This window comes from Clytia hemisphaerica, unplaced genomic scaffold (genome assembly GCF_902728285.1).
Source record: "Clytia hemisphaerica strain Z4C2 unplaced genomic scaffold, Clytia hemisphaerica genome assembly, whole genome shotgun sequence".
NCBI lineage: Eukaryota > Metazoa > Cnidaria > Hydrozoa > Leptothecata > Clytiidae > Clytia > Clytia hemisphaerica.
Genome location: NW_027103334.1, coordinates 1014876 through 1038959, shown reverse-complemented (window position 1 = coordinate 1038959; position 24084 = coordinate 1014876). Strand labels below are relative to the sequence as shown.

Genomic DNA, 24084 nt, shown 5'->3' with positions numbered 1-24084 from the left:
CATCACTTAATAAGAACTTTTTAAAGTTTTTTTTTCTTCAATCTTTTGTTTGCCACAAGCGATTATTCAAGGCTGAGATATAGAATACCTTTATACCTCATTTTAGCTTCAGCTTGAACAGCTCATACAACTCGTCCAATGCTTCGACATTTCCTTGAGGCGGTTGGAGTCAGCTTGCCTAAGGTTAAAATAGTGGGCAAGCAGAGGTTCATCCGGAACAGTTGTGAGGAAGCTGTCTTAGTGTTTTTTGAATACTTCTTTGGGGCAGTTTGTCAAATCTCTTATTGGTCTGGGAAGGGTGTTGAATAATCGAGGGCGTTCTTGGGAAAGACTTCCCCTCCAGATATTTTTGTGTTTGATATTGACAGCTTTTAGATTGCAAATTCTCCCCAATCTCTGATTTATATGGCGGGAGATGCCTCCTTTACTTTCGTCATAATCAAAATTCGGGACGTTGCCTTCAATGATGTTCCAGGTATAAATTATTTGACACCACTCTCTCTGTCTTTCAAGGCTATATGCAGTTTTACTGATTTGAGCTTTTCCCAATAATTAAGATGTCCGAGGGATGGAATTCCATGTAAAAATGATTTCTGAACTTCTTCCAGTTGCTGGACGAGACCACACTTCCAGGGAGACCAGAGTTGAGAACAGTAGTCCAAATGAGGGATGGCTAGTGCTTTCCATAAAGTTAACATGGTTTCAATTTTCCTTGATTTGAATGTGCGGTATATCCATGCACTTAGATTTTTTACTTTTTTGATTTGTTCTTAAGGATATGTTTCTCATAAGTCAACTGAGTGTCTAGGGTGACTCCAAGGTCTTTAACTTTGTCTTTATTTTCGATCAACGTTGCTGTGTCAGAAAAATAGCGAGAACTTTGCTTCAGAGCGTCAGTTTTTCCGTAGGCAAGGTGCTCAAATTTAAGACCATTCAGCTGCATGTTGTTGTCTTCTGTCCACTTATAGACTGTGTCTGGATCATTTTGTAGATGATAAACATCCTCCAGTTTGAATATTTCTTTCATCAAACGGGTGTCATCAGTAAACGATGCCAAAATAGAATGAAGGATGTTGCTATCAATATCTTGAATCATGATCAGGAACAATAGCAGTCCCAGCACAGATCCTTGTGGCACACCTGAAATAACATCTGTTTCTGAGGACAAGGTTGAGTTTACTAAAAATCTCTGTGTTCGATGAGTCAAAAAGGATCTGATCCATTCAAGGAGTTTACCGTTTATTCCATTTTTCTGAAGCTTATGTAACGGTGTGGTATAGTGGTCATTGACCTTGGTTGCTGCACAGGCAACTGAGGTTCGATTCCCACTCACAGCGGTTCACTTGGCAAGTGAATGAACCTTCGCCCGGGTCAACCGGTCAACCCATGCCATGTGAGGAGAATTGGGTAGTCAGTCCAAGGTGCTGACGGGGCGCTCAATGAAAGCGTCTATAGTTGCGAAAATAGGCCTCAAAGCCTCCTGCAACTCAACCAAATGGAAACAAATAGAAATAGAATAGAAAATGGTATGGTCTACAAAAGCTTTACTGAAGTCTTAATAGATAATGTCAATGTTGTTTCTTTAATTCTAGAAGAATGGGTATAGGCGTGTTGTTTCTTTAATTCTAGAAGAACGGGTATAGGCGTTTGCGCCCGGGGGGGGGGGGTCCTAGGGCAAGATGGGTTACGGGGATGCTCCGCTGGTCAGGGTACCTTTTCTAACCTCCACGAGTCCCAGGTAGGGTCGCAAAAACACCAAAATAGAAAAATCAGTCCCTCGTAGGGTGCCTTTTTTTGGAAAATTTGGGGAAAAAGTAGAAAATTTTGGAATTTCCGTCCCATTCAGGGTCACTTTTTCGCAAATTTCGAGTCCCACGTAGGGTCCATTTTTCGAACCTCAGCGGAGCACCCCCGTCGGTCGACAAGGGTAGTACCCCCCCCGGGCGTTTGCGCCTGTGTTTGCTGACTGACAGTTTCAGTTTCACTTTCACTTTCAGCCAGCGAGTGAGCGAGCGAGCAATTCTTTGTAAGAGAATCGTCAAATAACTTCTTTCAGAATCATTGAACTTCTCGTTTTATACTTTAAAATAGGCAGAATAATAATTGATTTCCGGGTCAAAATGTTTGAAACTTGATCCAATCGTTTGCTTATCTTTCTTGCATGGTCAATTACAATTGATGATGTTGATTGATTGAGCTTACAAGGCTATTGGCTATACACACAAAACTTTTTCATAATACACGAGCGTTACAAAAACAGTACACTGTTATATCATCAGCTGAGTATTGGGGAATAAAAGAGCTAAACGGTACACCATCAATAACCTGGAAAGTAGCCTGGGAATCCAAGCTCATAATTTTAGAAAAAACAAAAAATACCTCACCTCACAAAGTTCTAAAATTATAGAGCTTGGTGCAGGTAGATTAGTCTGACACAGAATGTTATAAACAGTCTGTGTATGAACCCTTGTTGACAGACTTTCTGAACTTTGGAAACCCAGGCAAACGCACATAATCAACTTACCATAAAAACTCTTTCACAAGCTCTAAAGACTTTCAAAACTACTAAAAACTACATCAAAACATCAGCCACATGTATTTAGACTTCCAGCCAACAGCCATTTTGTTTTGAAATGAGTCTATGTTTTCATTTTCATTTGTTTTCTTTTTTTCTGCAGAGTCAGCTTTTTCCATAAATTATGCGTGCGCATCGAAAATATCAAAATGCGCGCGAAAGTACTGCTAAGTAATACGCCAAAAGCTGGCCAATCAGGCCGAACCTGCATTGCAGGGAAAAATCTCCCTGCAGGCGAGTTACCTGCACCAAGCGTTAAACCAGCAGCAAAAATATCATAAACTAGACTGTGAAAAAAGTTTAACGCTTGGATTCCCAGGCTACCTGGAAAGTAGCGACAGTTAGTAGAAGTACTTCGATTTGCGAAGCATCTTTACGTCGCACAGAACAAAAGAAAATAGGGAAAGAACAAAGAAATTACCCATAGGCATAGCTACCATTTCGCAACCATAGGGAATTGCAATTTTACAGAAATGGGAATCCTCATATCGAATTTCTATTTCTATTTCTATTTGGTTGAGTTGCAGGAGGCTTTAGAGGCCTATTCTCGCAACTATAGACGCTTACTAGTGAGCGTCCCGTCAGCACCTTGAACTGACTACCCAATTCCCCTCACATGGCATGGGTTGACCCGAGCGAAGGAACGTTCACTTGCCAAGTGAACTGCCGTGAGTGGGAATCGAACCCTGGCCGCCTGCACAGAAGTCAAGGTCAACTACCACTATACTACGGCACCACCTTGAATAAAGCATCTTCTGAAAATTTCATTCTTCCACTAACTGATACGGGCGGCATGAAACTTAAAGTCCCTCTCTTTTTATTTGAATAGAAATATTAAAAAATCACCTTGTGTGTGAGAAAATCAAGGCTCAGACTAGTTCATTAAATAGGAATACTATTACATTGCATAAATTTTTATACCTTAAGAAAATAAGCCGATGAACTTCAAGAAAAAAGCAATTGATAATTGATCTTGACAGACTGAAAAGTTGAAAAACAGTGAAAAGTTGAGTTGAGATTTCTCACACCAAAAAGAGAAACCATGTTTATTGACAAAAAGAAGATCAAAACATTGGCTGTGTAAACCGTGGAATGTTCGAATCTATGTGAGTTGTAGTACAAATTTCATTCGGCAAATTTAGCTTTAGTTTTGTTTTGATCTAAATTCAAGATGGCGGACGAAGCAGGACGTCGATCCAACCTGGACCCTCAAATTACCATAAATGATGTTGTTAACAACGTGAAATCTGAAGGAATTTTCGACCAATTTCGAAAGGAATGTATTGAAGAATTCGAAAATATGGTAGGTATTGCCTTTTAAAGTATTTTCTATCCCTTTGAAATGTTCTTTTGGCAAAGGATCGAAAGGCAAAAGGAAATCAATGAAGTAGAACTCACGGTCAGGGATATCCTTGCCTTAGGGATTTTGTATGTAATTGCATTAGGTAAATGGATCAAATTGTATTTATCGAAAATTGAAGGTATGAATTCTTTTTCCAATGGGTAATTTTTTTCTTGATTTGAAGATTATTTTACAGAAGAAATGAAGTTGCCGTTTCTTCAATTTGCTTTTTTGCCATTTTCAATATAAAGGTCAATTTAATTAGCATGATTTGCCCAAGACATCCTTTTATTGCATTTACACTGGGTATGGAAAACTTGTTGCAAATGCACACCCCATTCAATTGCAAAGATGTGCCAGCCAGACTCACTTTTTAGCTAAGCAGCTACATTTTTTAATATTTATTGATGTAGAACATAGAGAATCGTTAGTACTTCTTGAAGGTAACGTTTTCTTTGTAGGCTATAATAGGGATATTATTTATTGTAATTGTGCCTGTGTTTTGCCACATAAATCTGCATCATCAATGTCCTGCACTATACAGTTTGTTTTTAAAAGAAAAAGAATAATTGTTCTTTTTTTGGTTAAAAATGAGTGTTTATAAGAAATATATAAAATGAAAACCTCTTTTTAGAAAATCATAAAAATACTTGATTATAAGCAAGGAATTTATTTTGGTGAGGCATTAATTTTTCAATTTTGGAAAATAGCGAAATTTTGGTGTATATTTTGGTATGGTAAAAATCCCCAAATTTCTCAAAGTTAGTCCCACTTAAAGCACCTTGGCATCCCTAGTTATGACGTCATAATCGATGACGACTGTCACATATTTTGGTCAAAATTCAAGTTGTCCAAATATGCAAGTATTATATATCAATCAATCGCAAATTGAAAGCTGAACAACTTTTTAGCTTACAAAAAATCCTGTAAATGTACTGAATGTGAGTAAAATGGAATATTGCCTCTGACGTCATCAGGGTAAAAATGCAAGGATAGAATTCCACTATTGGTATTGACGAATCTGAAAGATTGCTTTGACTGCGATGCTTTAGTTCGTCTAATGGCTTGTACTTTGGTGGGCTTTTTCGTAAAAATATTGATTATTCCTATACCATGGAAGGTTCCTTTTCCAGTGAGGGTACGAATGTTGTGATCAGCGTTATCTGCCGAAAATTGTTCCAAATTGGGTTTGTCAATAACTTGGTTTGTTGTAAGTTCATTGGGTAACGATTTCGTTTCGGATGTCGCTTGGCTGGAAGATTTTATGAAAGAGTCATCCCGTAAAACCTACGCTGATATAACCAAAGCACACAAGGAAAATCTTAAATCTGTTGTTGCGGAACAAAAAGAAGAGGAGAGGAGAGAAAAACGAGACATCGAATCAAGAAGAAAAAACATCATAATTCATGGACTCTGTGAACAAGCTGAAGACACGAAAGAAGAAGATCAAGAAGAGGACAAAAAGGAAATTGAGGATCTGCTCAAAGATATCGGCATGCGCGACATCAAACCAACGCATCAACATCGTATTGGGTTCGAACATGAAAATAGGCCGAAGAAAAATCGTCCGATAAAGGTGACCTTGCAAAGTGAAGAAGAAAAAGAAAGAATTATGAGCAACCTTAAAAGCCTTAAAAAAGTTAAAGTGGCTTGGATATCATCTAAGCATCACTGATGATTTCAACATCAATGAAAGAAGAAAAATCAAAGAGATGTGCGAAAAAGCTAAAAAATGGAACTCCGAATGTGATGGTGATTTCATTTGGCGTGTGAGAGGAAGTCCCAGAACAGATAACCTTCACTTGATAAAAACAAACAAAAACTTTGCCAACCAAAAGCTGTCAATATCTAGCCTCAGTAGCAGCGACGATGAGCTGCCAACAAAACATTAGTCTTTTTTAATTGTAAAGTAGCGTTGACTTTTATTAGCCTTTGTTGCTACCTTTTTGTCAACATGAAATAAACTATTACTTACTTACTTACTGGATGACAGAAGCGTATCGGGTGTTGTTTGGTTGGCTGACTGAATTTTCTTGGTTGTCTTTTGATCAGTTGACGGAATTTTCTCGGTTGTCGTTTGATTAATTGATGGATTCGTCTCGGCTTTCGTTTGATTGATTGATGGATTCGTCTCGGCTGTCGTTTGGTTACTTGATGGATTCGTCTCGGCTGTCGTTTGGTTACTTGATGGATTTGTCTCGGCTGTCGTTTGGTTACTTGATGGATTCGTCTCGGCTGTCGTTTGGTTACTTGATGGATTTGTCTCGGCTGTCGTTTGGTTACTTGATGGATTTGTCTCCGTTGTCGTTTGGTTGGTTAACGGATTTGCCTCTGATGATATGGATGCAATAGCAGATTCTTTGAACAATTTAACTTCTGCAGAGGATACGGAAAATCCAAATTTCGCTAAATGATCAATAAACCATCTAGTGGCGAAAGATTTGTCAAGACCTTCACCTATTCCAAAAGCTATCGCAGCAATTGATGACCTCCGTCTTGATGGGAGTGCGACTGTCTGGTCGATGCTGATTTGTTTGAGCTTTGAAGTGAATAATTGTTCGAGGAATTTGCTCATGTGTTTAAAACCAATTATATCGCTTCGTCCTCAAAGTTAAATACTACCGATACAGTAGCTGCTGTCTAAAAACAACAGAAACCTAAATAAAACTTCACTTTGAATGAGATATCTTTGATCTTCATATTTTTGCATTAGTTTCGTTTTCAAATAATTTCTATGGTAGTAGTCAGTTCCTTTACTCAACTTGACCATCTTGTCATAAATTTCAGTAAGAGTGTACAGTTCTCCGTCACCTTCGTCAAACCATTGGCATACCTTTTTGAAATTTTAAGTTTGGATTGCGTCGGGCTTTCTACCTGAAGATTTGTCGTTATTGTCGCCATTGGATTTGTTCAGACGGAAACCAATCATACATACGATGTGGTATACAGCTTCCGCTGCAACTAGGTCAATGCTTCGGAAAATGGCTGAAAACAAACAAAAACATCAAAATTCATGAAAATAACATCAAAATGGATAAAGATCAGCCTTTCGAAGCAGCCTCACCACCTCAAGCTTGCACGCCGTCAAGATGTACCAATGATGAGGACCTGGATCGCTTGGAATGCAAAAAATGTAAAAGATCAGTTCATTATGAGTGCACACAGCTACCTTTGTATCAACTACAAATATTCGTGACATCCTATAACGATCATTACTTATGTTCAAACTGCGTCCGAATAACGAAGAACCTAAGAAATAAAGTGGGGAAAAACACTCAACATATGATGCAAAATGAACTTAAAAAGAAAGACGACGTCATACAAAAACTGAACAACGAGGTCAACACCAACACCAAAACCCGTGATTCCATCAAAAATGATCTCAAAATTTTTCTGGCAGGAAAGCTACAAGAAATGGAAGAAAAGACAAGAACCATGATAAAGGAAGAAATCAAGCACACAACAGAAATAATGACAGAGACATCAAAGAAAACATACGCCGAAATTACTAAGAAGCACAAAGAAGACTTAAGATCTGCCGAACAACAAAAGCGGAAGGAAGAAAGTGAAAAGAAAGACATAGACTCTAGAAAACTGAATATCATCGTTCACGGGTTTCTCGAATATTCAGGTCCAGATAAGGAAAAAGAAGAAAATGGGGAAAAATATGACATATTTCGGTTCCGAGAACTCCTGGAGGACATCAATGTTCCAGAAATAAATGTTACTCACCACAGATTAGGAAACAGAAAAACAAAAAATGGCCGTCCTCTTAAAGTCACCCTACAAAGTCAGCATGACAAAGATCTTATCATGAAGAATTTACACATGCTGAAAGAAACTTGTTTCTTTCAGGTAAGTATCACGGAAGATTTCACAATCAACGAACGGAAAAAGATAAAGGAGATGCACGAACAAGCAAAGAAACTTAACAAAGACAATAAGAATAAAGACTTCAACTGGCGCGTTAGAGGGAGCCCAAGAACAAAACTACGAATCGTTAAAAAATTACAAAATCAAACAAATATATCTTCAAATTATAATGAACAAAAATACACTACAGAAGAAATCGTCAGCGATTGGGCATCAACAGATGATGTAGACTATTCGTCTACAGATGATGATGAATGAATCATTTTGTAAATAGGTAGTCGAACTCTATTAGCTTTAAAGCTAGTACATATTTGTACACTTTTTTCGACTTTAAAGAATATACACATTAACATTAACATTGCAAGAGTTTAAACGATCATGCACCTTCGCTCCCCAGTCATCGGCTCTCTCTCGTGAACATTCAAGTAAGCGGTAGGGTTTCCATTTTTTATTACAGTTGAATACTTAGGGTTGGCTTTCCTGTTAGACAAAAAACAATTTTTCTTCTAATCAAAGACTGGCTCGGCGAAACACGATGATCTTAAACGTTAATTGCAGGTCGGTTGTTAACCTCGTCCCCGTGTATTCCAGATTTTATTTACTTTGCTTGATCAAAGACCTTAGAAAAAAGTCTTTGGCTTGATAGACGCCAGAGAATATTATCTAGCGCTATCACAGTAAGTATAAAATAAGCTGATAATACGCAGGGAACGAGGTTGGTCGGTTGTCTGAGTTGTCTGGGATACTACGTTTCGGTAATCTTTTTCCTACATGATTCGTGTACTCTGATTTTATACTCTTGCCTCTTTCAACTCCCTTTAGGAAATACAAAACTGTCGAATATTTTACAAATCTAAATAATTGAACTAGCAAAAACAAATTTTCAGGATTTTCCATGGGCAAAAAGGTTGTTTGGCTTTTAATTTGCGATCGATTGATCTACAATACTTGTATGTTTGGACAACTTGAATTTTTAGGATATTTGTCCTGATGACGTCATGTTAATGTTTAATGTTAATGTATGTATTCTTTAAAGTCGAAAAATGTGTACAAATCTGTACTAGCTTTAAAGCTAATAGAGCTCGACTGCCTATTTTACAAAATGAATCATTCATCATCATCTATTGATGCCCAATCGCCGCCAATCGCTGACGATTTCTTCTGTAGAGCATTTTGGTTTATAATTTGAAGATATTTTTGTTTGGTTTTGTAATTTTTTAACGATGCGTAGTTTTGTTCTTGGGCTTCCTCTTACGCGCCAGTTAAATACTTTATTGTTATTGTCTTTATTAAGCTTCTTTGCTTGTTCGTGCATCTCCTTTATCTTTTTCCGTTCGTTGATTGTGAAATCTTCCGTGATACTTACCTGAAAGAAACAAGTTTTTTTCAGCCTGTATAAATTCTTCATAAGAAGATCTTTATCATGTTGACTTTGCGGGGTGACTTTAAGAGGACGGCCATTCTTTGTTTTTCTGTGTCCTAATCTGTGGTGAGTAACATTTATTTCTGGAATATTGATGTCCTCCAAGAGTTCTCGGAACCGAATTATGTCATATTTTTCCACATTTTCTTCTACTTCCTTATCTGGGCCTGAATATTCGAGAAACCCGTGAACGATCATATTCAGTCTCTCTTTTCACTTTCTTCCTTCCGTTTTTGCTCTTCGGGAGATCTTAAGTCTTCTTTGTGCTTCTTGGTCATTTCGGCGTATGTTTTCTTTGATGTTTCCGTCCCCGGGGGGGGGGGGTACTACCCTTGTCGACCGACGGGGGTGCTCCGCTGAGAAAATAGACCCTACGTGGGACTCGAAATTTGCGAAAAAAGTGGGTTAAGGTGAAGTAAGTAAAGAAGCAATCTGATTGGCTGATAAAGAACTGGTCATTCAGGCTAAAAATGTTCACGGGCTAGATTCATCATCAGGCTTGACATACTCTCTCAGCCTAGATTCGTCATGATTTTTTCGATTGGAAAAATAAATTTTAAAATAGTAAGGCTGAATCTTGTGTTCTCTGTGTTCTTGTGTCCACCACGATGGAAAAAATAAATTCTACAATAGTAAGACTGAATCTTGTGTTCTCTGTGTTCTTGTGTCCACCACGATAGGAAAAATAAATTCTAAAATAGTAAGACTGAATCTTGTGTTCTTTGTGTTCTTGTGTCCACTGTGATGGGAAAATTAAATTCTAAAATAGTAAGGCTGAATCTCTGTGTTCTTGTGTCCACCACGATAGGAAAAATAAATTCTAAAATAGTAAGACTGAATCTTGTATTCTCTGTGTTCTTGTGTTCACAGGTCACAGGTCACGGGTTGACGGGTCACAGGTCATACAAATTACAGACTGGAAAACTGTAACACACTCGTAACATACAACTCATAACATAAGTTCCTGAAAATATTATATGTAATGGAAATATAATATCAAAGTATGTTATTTAGAAGACTTAAACGACAAATCATAAACCCCAAATATTGACAACAAATGACACTTAAATTATGTAAATAATGAGGTTATCTCAAAGTATGAGGTTTTGTCCACCAATTAACATCAAAATATTTTTCATGCATAATAGGATGCTGACGCTGCAAGTGGATATATATTGACAGGTTTTGAAACAAGAGAGCTGTTTTAGAGATATGAAAATAGTGACGTCATTTTATCAAAAACACAAAGCAGGGGATAAAAATATTGAAACATTTATGAAATATAATCCCATTGATACTATTTTCATCAATTCTTGTTACCATACCCAAGGTGATGCATGAGTTAAAATGAGATATGACATAGTGATTGTGTAATAGCTATTTTCCTGTTAGGGGGCAGTTTAAAGCAAAAGGTGAGATCAATGTTTTTTAATACGTATTCTTTGTATTAACATACGTAACATGCATATAACATTGAAAAGATAATTTTTATTACATGTTTGATTTAGGTGTAATATATAATACAAGTATTACAGGTCCGTGTTATATACACGGCATAAAACGCGAAAGCACGTGGTAAGCACGTAGATAGATTTTTGGCTTTAAAAAAGTTCTAGATCAATAAAATACCTTTTGAATTATATTTTTCACATTAACAACTGTTTTTCAAACATTTTCTTTGTGTTTTACAGTACTTGAAGCTGACCTGTCAACACTGACCTGTGACCTGTGACCCGTGACCTGTGACCTGCGTTTTACACTAACCGGAAAATCGGACACAAGAACACAGAGAACACAAGATTGGATTTGGGATTTCTGTAATTGATAAAATCGGACACAAGAACACAGAGAACACAAGATTTGGATTTGGAAATTCTGTAATTGATAAAATCGGACACAAGAACACAGAGAACACAAGATTGGATTTGGGAATTCTGTAATTGATAAAATCGGACACAAGAACACAGAGAACACAAGATTTGGATTTGGGAATTCTGTAATTGATAAAATCGGACACAAGAACACAGAGAACACAAGATTTGGATTTGGGGAATTCTGTAATTGATAAAATCGGACACAAGAACACAGAGAACACAAGATTGGATTTGGGAATTCTGTAATTGATAAAATCGGACACAAGAACACAGAGAACACAAGATTTGGATTTGAATTCTGTAATTGATAAAATCGGACACAAGAACACAGAGAACACAAGATTCAGTCATTACCATCTTAAAATTTATTTTTCCCATTGCGGACACAAGAACACGGAGAACACAAGATTCGGATTTGAATTCTGAAATTTATCAACTTTGAATTCGAATACGGAATTAAATAGCCTGAATCTTTGATAATAAATAGCCTGGATCTTTGAAAAAGTGGAAAGCCAATGAGATTCGAGCTTTACTTCTTCACCACGAAAAAAGTGACCCTGAATGGGACTGAAATTCCAAAATTTTCTCAAATTTTCTACTTTTTTCCCAAATTTTCCAAAAATAGGCACCCTACGAGGGACTGATTTTTTCTATTTTGGTGTTTTTGCGACCCTACCTGGGACTTGTGGAGGTTAAAAAAGGTACCCTGACCAGCGGAGCATCCCCGTAACCCATCTTGCCCTAGTACCCCCCCCGGGTTTCCGTCTTTATTTCTGCTGTGTGCTTTATTTGCTCCTTTATCATGCTTCTTGCTTTTCCTCCATCTCTTGTAGTTTTCCTGCCAGAAAGGTTTTGAGGTCATTTTTGATGGAGTCACGGGTTTTGGTTTTGAACTCGTTGTTCAGTTTTTGTATGACGTCGTCTTTCTTTTTAAGTTCATTTTGCATCATATTTTGAGTGTTTTTTTTTATTTCTTAAGTTTTTCGTTATTCGCACGCAGTTTGAACATAAGTAATGATCGTTGTAGGATGTCACGAATATTTGTAGTTGTACAGGGGTAACTTTGTGCACTCATAATGAACTGATCTTTTACATTTTTTGCATGTTAAGCGATCCAGATCTTCGTCTTCAGTACATCTTGACGGCGTGCAAGCTTGAGGTGGTGAGGCTACTTCGAAAGGCTGATCTTTATCCATTTCGATGTTATTTTCATGAATTTTGATGTTTTTATTTGCTTTCAGCCATTTTTTCGAAGAGCAACATTGTCCTTAAATTTACTCACATTCAGTACATTTACAGGATTTTTTGTAAGCTAAAAAGATGTTCAGCTTTCAATTTGCGATCGATTGATATATAATACTTGCATATTTTGACAACTTGAATTTTTACCAAAATATGTGACAGTCATCATTGATTATGACGTTATAACTGGGGATGCCAAGGTGCTGAAGGTGGGGGGTTTTAATGTGGGTTTCCTGACACCTTCCCTGAACTCTGTGCAAAATTTCAGCTTTATACCAATTTTTTTAAGGTTCGGTTGATTTTTTTGGCTAATTCCCCTATACTATAAGTACACCCCCCGGATGTACTATAACAGGGTTTTCAAGAGTTCTTTGCATATCACCACCCCAATTCAAAAAAGTACTAAACATTTTGGGACATTTTGATACAGAAACTACCTTAAGTGTATATATTTTTAAGTTTGTAATACTGTTTCAATTTTTCAGAAACACCAAATCATAAAATTGAATACATGCGAAAAACTTCCAAAATAGGCTGGAAATTTTTTCTACTGTGTTACTATTTTGTCACCAATTTGATACAATTTTGGTGCTATTTTACCACTTAATATACGTTGTGTTTAAAGCAAATTTTGAATTAAATTTAAAAATACTGCAATGTATAATAAGAAAAAATGAGGCTTCTTAGCCAAAGATTTATGACTGTTCCAACAACATTTTTTAAAGCTTTGCAAACTCCAAACATGCAGTTTCTTGGGAAATTAGACAAAAATAATAACGACGCAACATTTTTAGGCTCAAAAGCAAGAAAAAAATTATGAATCATCAAAGTATCAAAGCCTTTATAAAAATACTTTTCGAATTCTTATTAAAAATATGTAAGGCTTATCTGCAGATTTCACATTAATTCTTAAATTTTGTGGCTTCCTTTTTTTTCTAGGAGAGCTTCAATCAGTTGAAACAGACCGTTGAGAATCACGTGGCATCATTTTTGTCAAAAAGAAGATTCTCAGAATTACTACAGAAAAATCTACTGAGAACTGAGCTCAGGAATCATTTGAACAAGTTCGTATTTTTTTATCGTAAATTTCACAATTTTTTTTATCTTCGAAACAACTAAAATATATCAAAAAATCTATTTAATTATGGCGAGAAAAAATTAATTTATTGTTATACGGGAAAGACCTTCAGAATAACACGGGTAGGTCGGTTGTTATAATAAAGATACTGTAAATTTCTTAAAATCTAGGGTCAGAAGTTCAAGATCAAAACTATTTATGACGTTTTGAGGCTGTAGACTTTTTCCTCTTTATCGATGAAGGACTTTTGCACTAGTTCCATTATGATATTTTAAATTTATCTAAGTTCTGGAATGAGTTTTCACTTTTTAAACTTGCAAACTCGATATTATTAATTTTTCGATTTTAGATCTGAAGTGTTATTGAATGGTATTCAACGTCTGGTTGATGAAGTTTTGAGTTTGAAAGGTCATGGGTTTTGTTTGAAAATTGACAAGCAAGTGGACCAGTTCTTAAATCCGCAGACGACCACACAAGTAGAACAAAACAGACATTCCGTTAACCTCGTCCAGAATCTTGTCAATGAAACACCAGTTTCTACAGAAGAAATTTCTCATCATATTACACCCAATAAGCCTTCGATAAACAATGAAACCTCAGCTAATATAGACATCAAAGAAGAAAATATTTCTGAACCGCCTAAAGAAAGATCTTTGTTGGAAGAGATTTCTCCTGATATAAATAATCAAAAGAATGTTGAACCCAATGATGTCGATTTACAGGAAATGGAAGTGGAGGAGGTTGGAATAGAGCTTGGAGATACTAATAACGATATGATGGTGATTGAAAAACACACTGAACAGTCTTTGGTGACTGAAAACCCTTCCATTAAGGATAATTCTCCTCAGCTCGAACAACACGAACACATTGGACCTGAACAGGAGGAGAAAATCGCTGAGACGGATGAAAGCGTTGAGAAACGAAAGAATGAGTCGGAGTCTGAGAAAGTGAAAAATAATAAAAACGAAATTGAAGACGAAAATAAAAAAGAGGTTTTAGAAGAGAAAAAGGAAATTAATCAGTCGAGAAATATTGAACGCTCCTCTGGTGATCAAGAGGATGTTGATTCCGAACAAGAAGGTTCACAGACACCCGTTCAAGACGAAAAAACTGTTATTGAGGATCGGGTGTCCGGTAAAAATAATCGATCATCTAATTCGTATTATACTTCTTTAGTAACAGAACCAATTAGTGATGATTCATCGAGTAATAGCACACCTGATAGTTTTGAACCGATTTCTGAAGAGGACGATGATGAAAGTCAAGTAAGCGAACCCGAGGAGGGCGCCGATCGAAGGAAATCATACCGTAAACGCAATATACCGTTAAAATATCGTGACGAAGAGGGTGAGGAGGACGAAAAATCGGCGAAAGGAACCGATAAAAAACGACCAACGTTAAGAAAAACACGATCGAAAGACACTACTGAGGAAATTCATCGTGATAAATCGAATGATCGAGCATCTTCGAAGAAAAAAGAACGATCACATCGAAAAATCGAGAAGAGTGATAGCGAAAAAAGTCGTGACAGGAGTCGATCAAGAGACAAGCAGAATCGTAAAAATGAAGGAGGGCGTTCTTCGGGCGCCGTTAAAAGACCATCGACTCCGCCCGAACCTGAGGAACGTTTTTCAAAGAGACCAAGAAGACCCACGAAACAAAGGGAACGATATTCTCCGTCTTAATGTTCTACAAATTTACTACAAATTTGGATTTTTGTTACCAGTTTTCTGTTAGCTAATATAATAATTGATAAAAGAATATTGTTTCACGTCAATTCTTTTCATCTTTTAATTGTTTATTCATTTTCACCTAGGTGAAAATTATCACATAGCGCGGAAAGGGGTCTGATCCCCCCTTCTTAAATGACCCCCCTTCTTGGCATCCCCCCAACCTTTAAAAATGCCTATCCCCCAAGGGTTTCGGGCTAATTTTTAATGGTAAAAAGGGAAGGGAAACAGTAAAGAAAAATTAAGTTTGGAAAATATAATACCACTTTTTAGTGAAAATAAAGAACTTCCTTTCATGTAGACCAAATTTCATAACAGTACTGGAAAATAATCTACAATATATGTAAGCCCCCCCCCTTCTTAAACGACCCCCCTCCTTGCTATCCCCCCTTTCTAGTGAAAATCTCTGATCCCCCCCATTCTTCACTTTTTTGGAAGGTGTCATCCCCCCTTAAGAAAGGGGGTGTCCGAACTATGTTATCATCCTTGCATTACATTTTCTTCGTGAACAAAGCACAAAAAGAAACATACATGAGATCGACAATTGTCAATGTTTCGATAGATTTTTGCTCATTATCAATTCCACTTTTTTCAAGGTCAAGATCTTTTGATGGATAAACTAATCGATTTTAAGCTTTCATGTTGCTTGAAATTTGTCCAATGCATATAAGCGTCTCCAATTTTAGTTGCATCCGCCCCATAACGCCCGTTCATGTTTAACCAAGTGCAAGATTTATACCATCCACCGCCCTCTCTTGAAATGGCGCAGTTTCCGTCACTTTTTTTATCACTGTCTTTATCTCTGGTACTGAAAAACATGCCGGTGAATTCTGTCCAACTCTTTCCTTGGAGACCATCGATATAGTCACCACTAGTCAGTTTAAACTTCTCACTTTCACTTCCAATACTGAAACCTTTGTAGACGGCAAATGCTTTTTGCCCGTCAAAAGATTCCGCTGTAACTCGAAGCAACACGTCAGCGCGACCTTTAGTCAGCACATGAATCGAATCGAGACCTATCCAGTAATTCGTGGCAGGATCTCCAAAACCATTTTTATATTCGATCCAATTTCTATTGAAATTTGTATCCCCTGATACTCTTCTTTGAATGGCAGTCCAACCACCTTGATTTTCTGTTAAATCACAATAAACAGACTTAGTTTGTCCGTCAATCTCGATATCATAGACTCCGTTAATTTCCAAACCTCTTTGCTGTATCTCTTGGCAATCTTTAGGTATTTTATAACAAGCATCTCCAGGTTTTTGATTGAATTGACACGGATTCTTGTGCTGTTCATATATGATTGCACTCCCGTCCTCAATGAATGAATAAACATCGTCTTTCAAGTAGAATCGACATGAGTATTTATTTGTCGAAAGAGTTTTGACCTCCAACAACCAGCATTCGCAATCTTTGAATTTTTGTTTAAGAAAACATTGAATCTGTGAGTCTGCTATTGTCATAAACTTAGGCCTGAACTGTGGAGCAACAGCTTTTCCAGTCTCGTTTTGGATAAATTTACCATGAGAGCATCCACCAAAAGTTCTTCTTAAAATACTTACTAGAAAAACAACTCGAAGAAAAGAGGCCATTTTCATTCCTCTTGGTCCATGTTTTAAGAGAGGTGAAAGTTTAAAATAAGAAGGAAATACGCGATTCTTTTCGAATATTTCGCCATCAAATTTTCACATATCTATAGAAGTGAATGAAGAAAACGCCTGCATGCAAATTGAATATTCTTTAGTTGTCTGAGAAGTTACAGATGAATTTATACACTGTTTCTCTTTAGAAATATTTGATTTTTTTTATAAGAACATCCAAAAATCTTGAAGCCTTGGGATGTTCTTAGCTTTTTTAGGTTTAAGCCTGAAAAAGTCTTAGCCATGCTATTTTCGTGTTAATTTTTTAGCAATATCTAATAAATTGGGTGTTTTAAGATGAGTCCATAAAGCCTTAAAATGTTCATAACTTGTTCTTAATATTTGGACAATCGAAGCATCATGCTCTTATACCGTTTGTTCTTATAAAAAAAACCTGTATTTGATTGGAAAAATGATTAGGGGTATTACTTTCCGAAACGAAATTATTTTGTTTGAAAATTGGGGAAAGTTATAAGGTGTGAAAGATTCGCTCGAAAGCTCGCTCCCCTTTTTTCCCCAGCATGGGTGGAGCTCAGCAGGAAAAAAATTGATTCTTCAAATATTACTATTCGATATTTCTTGAATCTACTAAGTAAAAAAACGTAAGAAAATATACAGGGTTTACAATAAAAATGATAATTTGTTTTGAAAGTCTCCGTCAGGGTTTCCGCATCGCTTCAACCAGTGTGTTAAGTTTTTTCAAAGCATTCCTGCAGATAAAAAAAAGAAAATTATTTTTGACTCATCTGAAAACACCCGATATAGAACAATCTGTTCGAATTACATAGTTACTACGCGATCATGGTCGAAGTTGAGAATTTTGTATTTTAACCTTTTTTCAGAACTTAAAGCTCGCATTTCATTGGGATGAGCTGGAGTTTTTATAAGATACTTCACTAATTGGTCATTTGAAGTAATAGATATGACGCGTTCTTTAGAAAAAGTTACAAAAATTTTTTATTACATGTTAACGACCAACCAAATCAAATAAGAGCTTGTAAAAACTCCAGACTGACCCATTTCATTGGATATTTCGAGTTATGAGTGGTTCAGTGGTTTCTAAGCTATTTTCCCAGTCTTAATGAAACTATTTTGGGCTTTTAAATCCTGAGATCCTACGGTCTAAAATACCAGAAGCAACTTAGAGCACTTAAAAATCATTTGTGTTTAAAATTTGACAGAGAATTCCCCTTTTTATCTAATATTTTGTTCATGACTATAGTTACATATAGATAGATAAAATAGATATAATGATTGACAGATGACAGACCCTAATAGACGTGATAGGAGCACTCAGAAAATCGGTCTTAAAAAGGGGAACACATTGTCATTGCCCTTCTTAAAATAGAAACTAGAAATAGAAACTTAAATAATCAAACGTGCGCAACGCACTGGGCTCAACTTCAGTAGCTTCAAGTTATTTATAGGCCCGATTGTAGTCCCCAAGATATTTATCAAACGAATAAGTGTGCCAAATTTAAGCCAAATCTGACAATTTTTGAAGTCTCCAGGCTGCCCCAAAGTTTTAGCCTCGTTTTGGCGAAAAACTCGTCCCAGGCCCTAAAAATCAAAATTTTTAAAAAATGAAAAAAAACACCCCCAGATATTCCCCCAAGGAACAAGTGTGCCAAATTTCAGCTAAATCCAAGCATTTTTGAAGTCTCCAGGCTGCCCTAAAGTTTTTGTGACAGACAGACAGACACACACACAGACAGACACACAGACTCTTTTTCCGTTAACAGATCAAAATTTGGTCAAATTAGTCCTAACAAGTGTCGTAAAAATTACAAAATTTTCCTATTTTTCCCCTTTAGTCCATAGAATTATGAAGCCTAAAGGGCTAAGCTCTTCCAAGCAAAAAAAAAGTGAATATCGCAAAAAATATTTCTGCTATTGTTTTCGAAAACCCGCGAAGCTTCTGATTGGTCAAGCGCTGAAATTCTATTGTAATGTCACGTGACTTAGGTAGGATTTCCTACCTAACCTCGGTACACTTTCAGTCAGTGGCGTGGTGGCAGGGGGGGCCAGGGGGCCAGGCCCCCCCAGCGGAGCCCTTTTGAGAAGGGGCGCCAAGAAGGATTTTTCAGGCGCCCATATCGAAAGATTGACAAATGAAAAAACAAAAATGGCGCCCCTCATCACCTCAAAAACTCAAAATTTTCTGGCTCGCTTCGCTCGCACACTCTTTTTTGTGTCCATAAATTTAGAGGGGCGCCAAAAAAAAAAATCTTTAAAAAGGGAGTCATGTTTGCATTGGCCACCCCAGAGAAATTTTCCCACCACGCCACTGTTTCAGTAAAAGCACAATATCTAGTCCTTCGGGCTTTATAAAATTTATGCTTTAGTCCCGCCATGGGTCCGAGGATCAAAAGTCAGGCAGCAATCACTCGACAGCTACTAACAACCCTAAAACCCCTATCCCGAATATCTACCACACTAAACATAATAGTCATAAAGTATTAAGTCATAAAAACAAGAGAACTCGCCTCAACTCGTGGTCGACACCATTCCCTTTTCGATTTTCTTCATCCATGGCAATCTGTTCAATCTTTCGGTATATGTTCGTCACTGAAGGTGAATGTGCAATGCAAACCGTCTCCATCACCTTCAAAGGTACCTCCTACAAAACCAAGAAATTATTTAAAAACGCATATCTTTAATAACCTCGTCATTGATAACCTTTTTGCAACCGGTTTCATCATAAGCAAAACTGCTTCGTAGTACCGGGTTCTCCAGAAGTCGAGTTGTGTATATCTTAAAGGAAAGAAATTTTGGCGGGAATTTAATTCGTTGGATGGTCAAAAAAGTTTATTCAAAGGGAATTCAATAATAGCTGTACGTGCCTGAAGCCTTTTGCTGCAGTGTTTTGGATTTCGCTAGCGATTTTGACCTGCCGTAACAAACTATTGAAATTTCACTGTTAAAATTATCCATCGTATAAATTTTTAATGTTCATTTAGAAATTTTGTGAAATTTGAAATTTCAAAGCCGCTTTCTTTAGCAATTATTACGCACATTTTGGATTGTGAGAAAAGTCATCTGTGACGACGTCTGGGACCACTGAAGAATATTTTACACATTATTAAATAAAAACAAGTGATACTTTTATGGACCTACCAGGTTATGCATTTAACACATATATAATTGATATCTACGTGAGCGTGACCATTAAACAATCATTCAGAACACAAATAGTGGCGATCTATTAAAATTAGTCATTTGTTTCTTATAAAAAAAAAAACGTTTAGAAACCAAAATTTCATGCTCTTGAAATATTCTTTCATATTTAAGACTTTGTGAGCAAAATAAACATCTATCTCATCAAAAAATTGAGTAATTTGGCTAAGAACACTGATGTATGCTTATTAATAGTGATTCTTATAGATAAACATGCGTTTTTTGAGCCAACAAAACTTTTTTGAAAAAATCTGCTTGAGCCATCTTTTACCTATGATGGTACCCTACTTTCATGCAAAAAAATCAGAAAAAGTTAATGATCCAATTTTTCACAAAGTCCAAAAAACCTGTTTTTTAGCCGTTTTTTGGCCCAAATTTGCCCAAAAAATTTTTTTTTCGAAAGTCGGGCTCCGTCACATTCGAGGGTTTATAGTTATGCATCTTTGTGCAAAAAATCAGAAAAAACTAATGAGCCAATCACGAGGAAAGCTAATAACGAACGAACGAACGGACAAAGGTTAATTTATAGGACCTCCACCCCACCGGGGTAGGTCCAAAAAAAACCTGTCTTAAGGCCTGAAATAGAACACATTTACAATAATGTAAATTTGGCGCATGGCGGAAAAAAATTAATTAGAGGAACTGTAAATCATATAAAGCATATAATCACTTTAATGGAAATACTTACAGAATATCTATTGATGTGAACTTTAACGAATTGTAACATCTCGTTTTGAATGCGTTGATGGCTAAGAGAAAAACAACAGCGTGGAGTAGAGTCACTAAATTAGCATAAATAATATAATTTGGACATTAAAGCAATAAACTATTAGGCAGAAATGAGTCGAACGCAAAGAGATTTTTCTGGCTTAAGCCAGATAACTTGGGACTTTTTTTGTTCGCAATCTCACTTATACATTTGAAGTTTTCATAAGTTCAAAGGTCAACAAAATTTGAGTCTATGAGACACTAATACTTGAAAATGATTGGTTAAGAATTTCTGTCATTTACCTGTCAGCCTTTGTTAACCGTGATATGTTCTTCAAGATATTTTTGCCTATAAAATTATATATTGGTACATGAAACTAACAAATTTAATAAAATCACGGTGATTAGGCGAGATCGGCCTTTCGCTAGCACGGAAATATGGCGTCAAAAAGCAATTCTCTGAATCCAAGAATCCTTTTTTATTTTTATGATAGGGATGGTTACAGCAACGGCTTAGGTCGCCAGGGTAGACCGAGCACAGTTTTCTGTGCTCGTATTTTGATGGAAAATTCTCGAGAAAGCAATTATTTTACGATAAACGACTTTTGGGATTTCTCTATATCACGTCTATAGACAAGGATGTTTCAGGGTGTGTGTAGGTGTTATCTGGTTCTCTCGATAACGGTATAACAAAAACAACCCAGAGCTTCATTCTTTAGCTAGTCTTTCGCTGGCCAAATTTCTCTAAGATCCTCTCGAGTACCTATAATTTGAGAGTATTCAACTTTTGAAAATCTTTTTCAGCGAGGAGAAATTAAGTCCTTCTAAAAATTACAATCTTTCTTGATCCTACTGCTAAATAAATTGAAACAGACTTCAGCAAAAAGTGTCATGTTGAAAAAGAAAACTAGGCTTTAAAACTTACTGAAATCTCGTATATGCGGAGGTTCTTCAGATTTTTTGACATTGTCACAAGATAAGATGAAGTATAAAATCCGACCAATAAAAATCTCCAGCGTTCTGAAAACGTATAGAAAACGAAACATCTCAGAATAAACTAGTATATCTAGCAGGAGAGAGGGATCAAAATACCAGTTGCCACGAATTTCTGGTACAGAAAATGTTGCTTGCTGTTAAGCTGGGTGTCAAAATTATGAAAAGTACATAAGAGTAATGATTTTTAAAGGATTTTCCTTAAAAAGGGTATAATTCTGTTAAAACATTATATAATCAAAATTAATGTTTATATTTAAACTTACGCGCACAGTTCATCTTCGTTTTTGGTTGCAGAAACCAGCTGCAGCAGAAAAGACAAGGTCTGAAAAAAAAACAGTCATAAAGAAAACGAGATAAAGACTACACTCCGAGCCCTTCAAAAGACGATTTTCAATGAAACTTGTTTTTGCTTTTCGTGAGTTTTTAGACTTATTCACTTAATTAAGGGTTGTTTCCACTTTGTAGTAAAAGACAGTACACTCTTAAAGTGAATTACAAAAAAGAAATGAAAAAGGATGTGAAATGACGAGATAGAAGGATTTCTATGTAAACTCAAGAAACTTGATAAACTGACTTACAGAAGTTAGTTTTTGGTGATCTTGGGGCAGTTGCGTGTAATTTGATTTGATGTGAGTTAGGAATAATGATCTATAATCTCTGACAAATCAAAAGAGGAAGATGTATCAGTTGTGCGTTTTTTACAGAAGGAGAAAAATTACTACCTTAAGTGGTTAAATTTTGGCAGGGATTAAATTTGGCGAATTTGGCGAATTTGGCCAAAATTCGCCAAATTAAATCCTCGCCAAAATTTCCAAATTCGACAATTCGCCAAATTAAATCCCCGCCAAATTTAACAAAAAGAGAATTATGTGAAAAATCACAACGTTTTAGTATATTTTTGAGTAGTTTTCACCCAAATTTTACGAAATTGATCTATCGCCAAATTAAATCCCCGCCAAAAATCGTGTTTTGGCAAATCGCCAAATTAAATCCACGCCAAAATTTATCCACTTAAGGTAATACCAAAAGCCAGCGAGGTATTGGTGAATCCAAGAAACTTATGAATTTAAGCCTAATACACGCTTTTTTAAAAATAAGAAATGCTAATAATATCACCATCAAGGTATTTTGCTACTGAAGCTAATAATACCATTTTTAGAGCATTTTCGATTATAAATTGTCAATTATCCCAAGTAAGGCTCACTCCTTTCACAAAAATGTCATTTTATCCTTGAGACGTATGTACTAAATGTTAAATCTAGTCTGAATTAGGAACCTAACCTAAGAATACTGTAAGAATATTTTAGCATGTTTTTCCCAAAAAAAGTTAAGAATATCCATGATGAAATGGATTTACATCATTCTAATAAAAAAGCGTGTATCCAGGCCAGGCTTTATAGGCTTTTGAAGCTTCTGCGATTAGTTGGGAAGAAAAATTCTTTTGGTCGTAAATATTTCACCCACTTTTTTTTCAATTATACGCACAATAAAAAGTTCACTTGACTTTTTTTCCCAATCACGTGCTATTCTTCTGAAGCTAAACGAAGCAATCTTATAACCAAAGGTACGATGTATGGGTATAATGAGGGCTAGAATAAGAAAGTCTCGGATTATTAGCGGGGGAAGGGGGTCACCCGATCTTAACTTTTTAGAGATGAGTTTTTATTGAAAGAAAGTAAGTATTGATAACTTGCCACTCGCTTACCTTGAAGGTTGATTTGGATTAGCCACACATGATGAGCCCAAAGACATCTGGAAAAAAATGAAAGAATCTTGAGCTATTCTGTCAGTCTTATAAAGAAGCTTTTAGTATATCAGGAGGAATGTTAGCTAGCTTTGGATTTTTCTTTCTCTCTACATGAACCACGGTATGACCCACTTGGCGATTTTGAACCTTGAAAAAGTTTCGAACAAGACTAAGTGAATTTGCTTGGCTTATAGTGGCGTCAGCCTCAAAAGGCTCTTTACCACTCTGCAAGAGGTTATGCTAGAGTCAGCAACAGAGCACTCTAAGAGAATGACTAAGAAGAGTGCAAGAATATGAATTTGAATAGGAGGTAAAGAAAATGGCGTGTAATGAGTAAGTGAGCGATCAGTCATGAGGAGTGATTATGGACTTATCTTGTTATGTAAATAAATGGTTAAAACAATGTTTGGTTTGATTATCATATGTGTAGAAACCTTTGAATGTTGTTGATACGATGGAGAATTTATTATAAGATGTCTTTTCTTGTGGTGGTGGTTGTTTATGGTAAAAGTGTAAAATTTTATGGTCATGTGTGAATGATAAAAGTTAAAAACGTTAAACATATGTACAGTGGGAGGGGGGGCGAAAAAAAATCGTAGGGCAGCAAAACCTGGGATAAGTCATATATCCACTAGTTTGGAGAAAAAGACTGAAGGACAACTCCAGCAGGGAGGGGAG

General features: G+C 36.4%; 3 protein-coding genes across 3 annotated transcripts in view; 1 reads left to right on the top strand and 2 right to left on the bottom strand.

Moving 5' to 3' along the window:
• The first annotated feature begins 3667 nt into the window (after nucleotides 1-3667).
• LOC136816996 (biorientation of chromosomes in cell division protein 1-like 1) lies at nucleotides 3668-15184 on the top strand. The gene is made up of 3 exons (XM_067073343.1): nucleotides 3668-3878; nucleotides 13269-13393; nucleotides 13757-15184. The coding sequence occupies exons 1-3, from the start codon at nucleotides 3747-3749 to the stop codon at nucleotides 15090-15092; spliced, it is 1593 nt and encodes a 530-aa protein (XP_066929444.1). The 5' UTR covers nucleotides 3668-3746; the 3' UTR covers nucleotides 15093-15184.
• Nucleotides 15185-15556: 372 nt separating this feature from the next.
• Nucleotides 15557-16785, bottom strand: LOC136816361 (microfibril-associated glycoprotein 4-like). Its single transcript, XM_067072687.1, has one exon. The coding sequence runs from the start codon at nucleotides 16734-16736 to the stop codon at nucleotides 15735-15737; it is 1002 nt and encodes a 333-aa protein (XP_066928788.1). The 5' UTR covers nucleotides 16737-16785; the 3' UTR covers nucleotides 15557-15734.
• A 544-nt stretch (nucleotides 16786-17329) lies between these two features.
• LOC136816074 (protein MMS22-like) overlaps nucleotides 17330-24084 on the bottom strand; it is a 43144-nt gene continuing 36389 nt past the window's right edge. The window contains exons 18-25 of the mRNA XM_067072509.1: nucleotides 23365-23411; nucleotides 22238-22316; nucleotides 21923-21981; nucleotides 21589-21683; nucleotides 20967-21012; nucleotides 20644-20704; nucleotides 19265-19398; nucleotides 17330-17488 (exon numbers count right to left, since the gene is read on the bottom strand). Of these exons, the coding sequence (XP_066928610.1) occupies nucleotides 17437-17488; nucleotides 19265-19398; nucleotides 20644-20704; nucleotides 20967-21012; nucleotides 21589-21683; nucleotides 21923-21981; nucleotides 22238-22316; nucleotides 23365-23411 (573 nt within the window). The 3' untranslated portion in view covers nucleotides 17330-17436. The remainder of the gene's footprint in view (nucleotides 17489-19264; nucleotides 19399-20643; nucleotides 20705-20966; nucleotides 21013-21588; nucleotides 21684-21922; nucleotides 21982-22237; nucleotides 22317-23364; nucleotides 23412-24084) is intronic.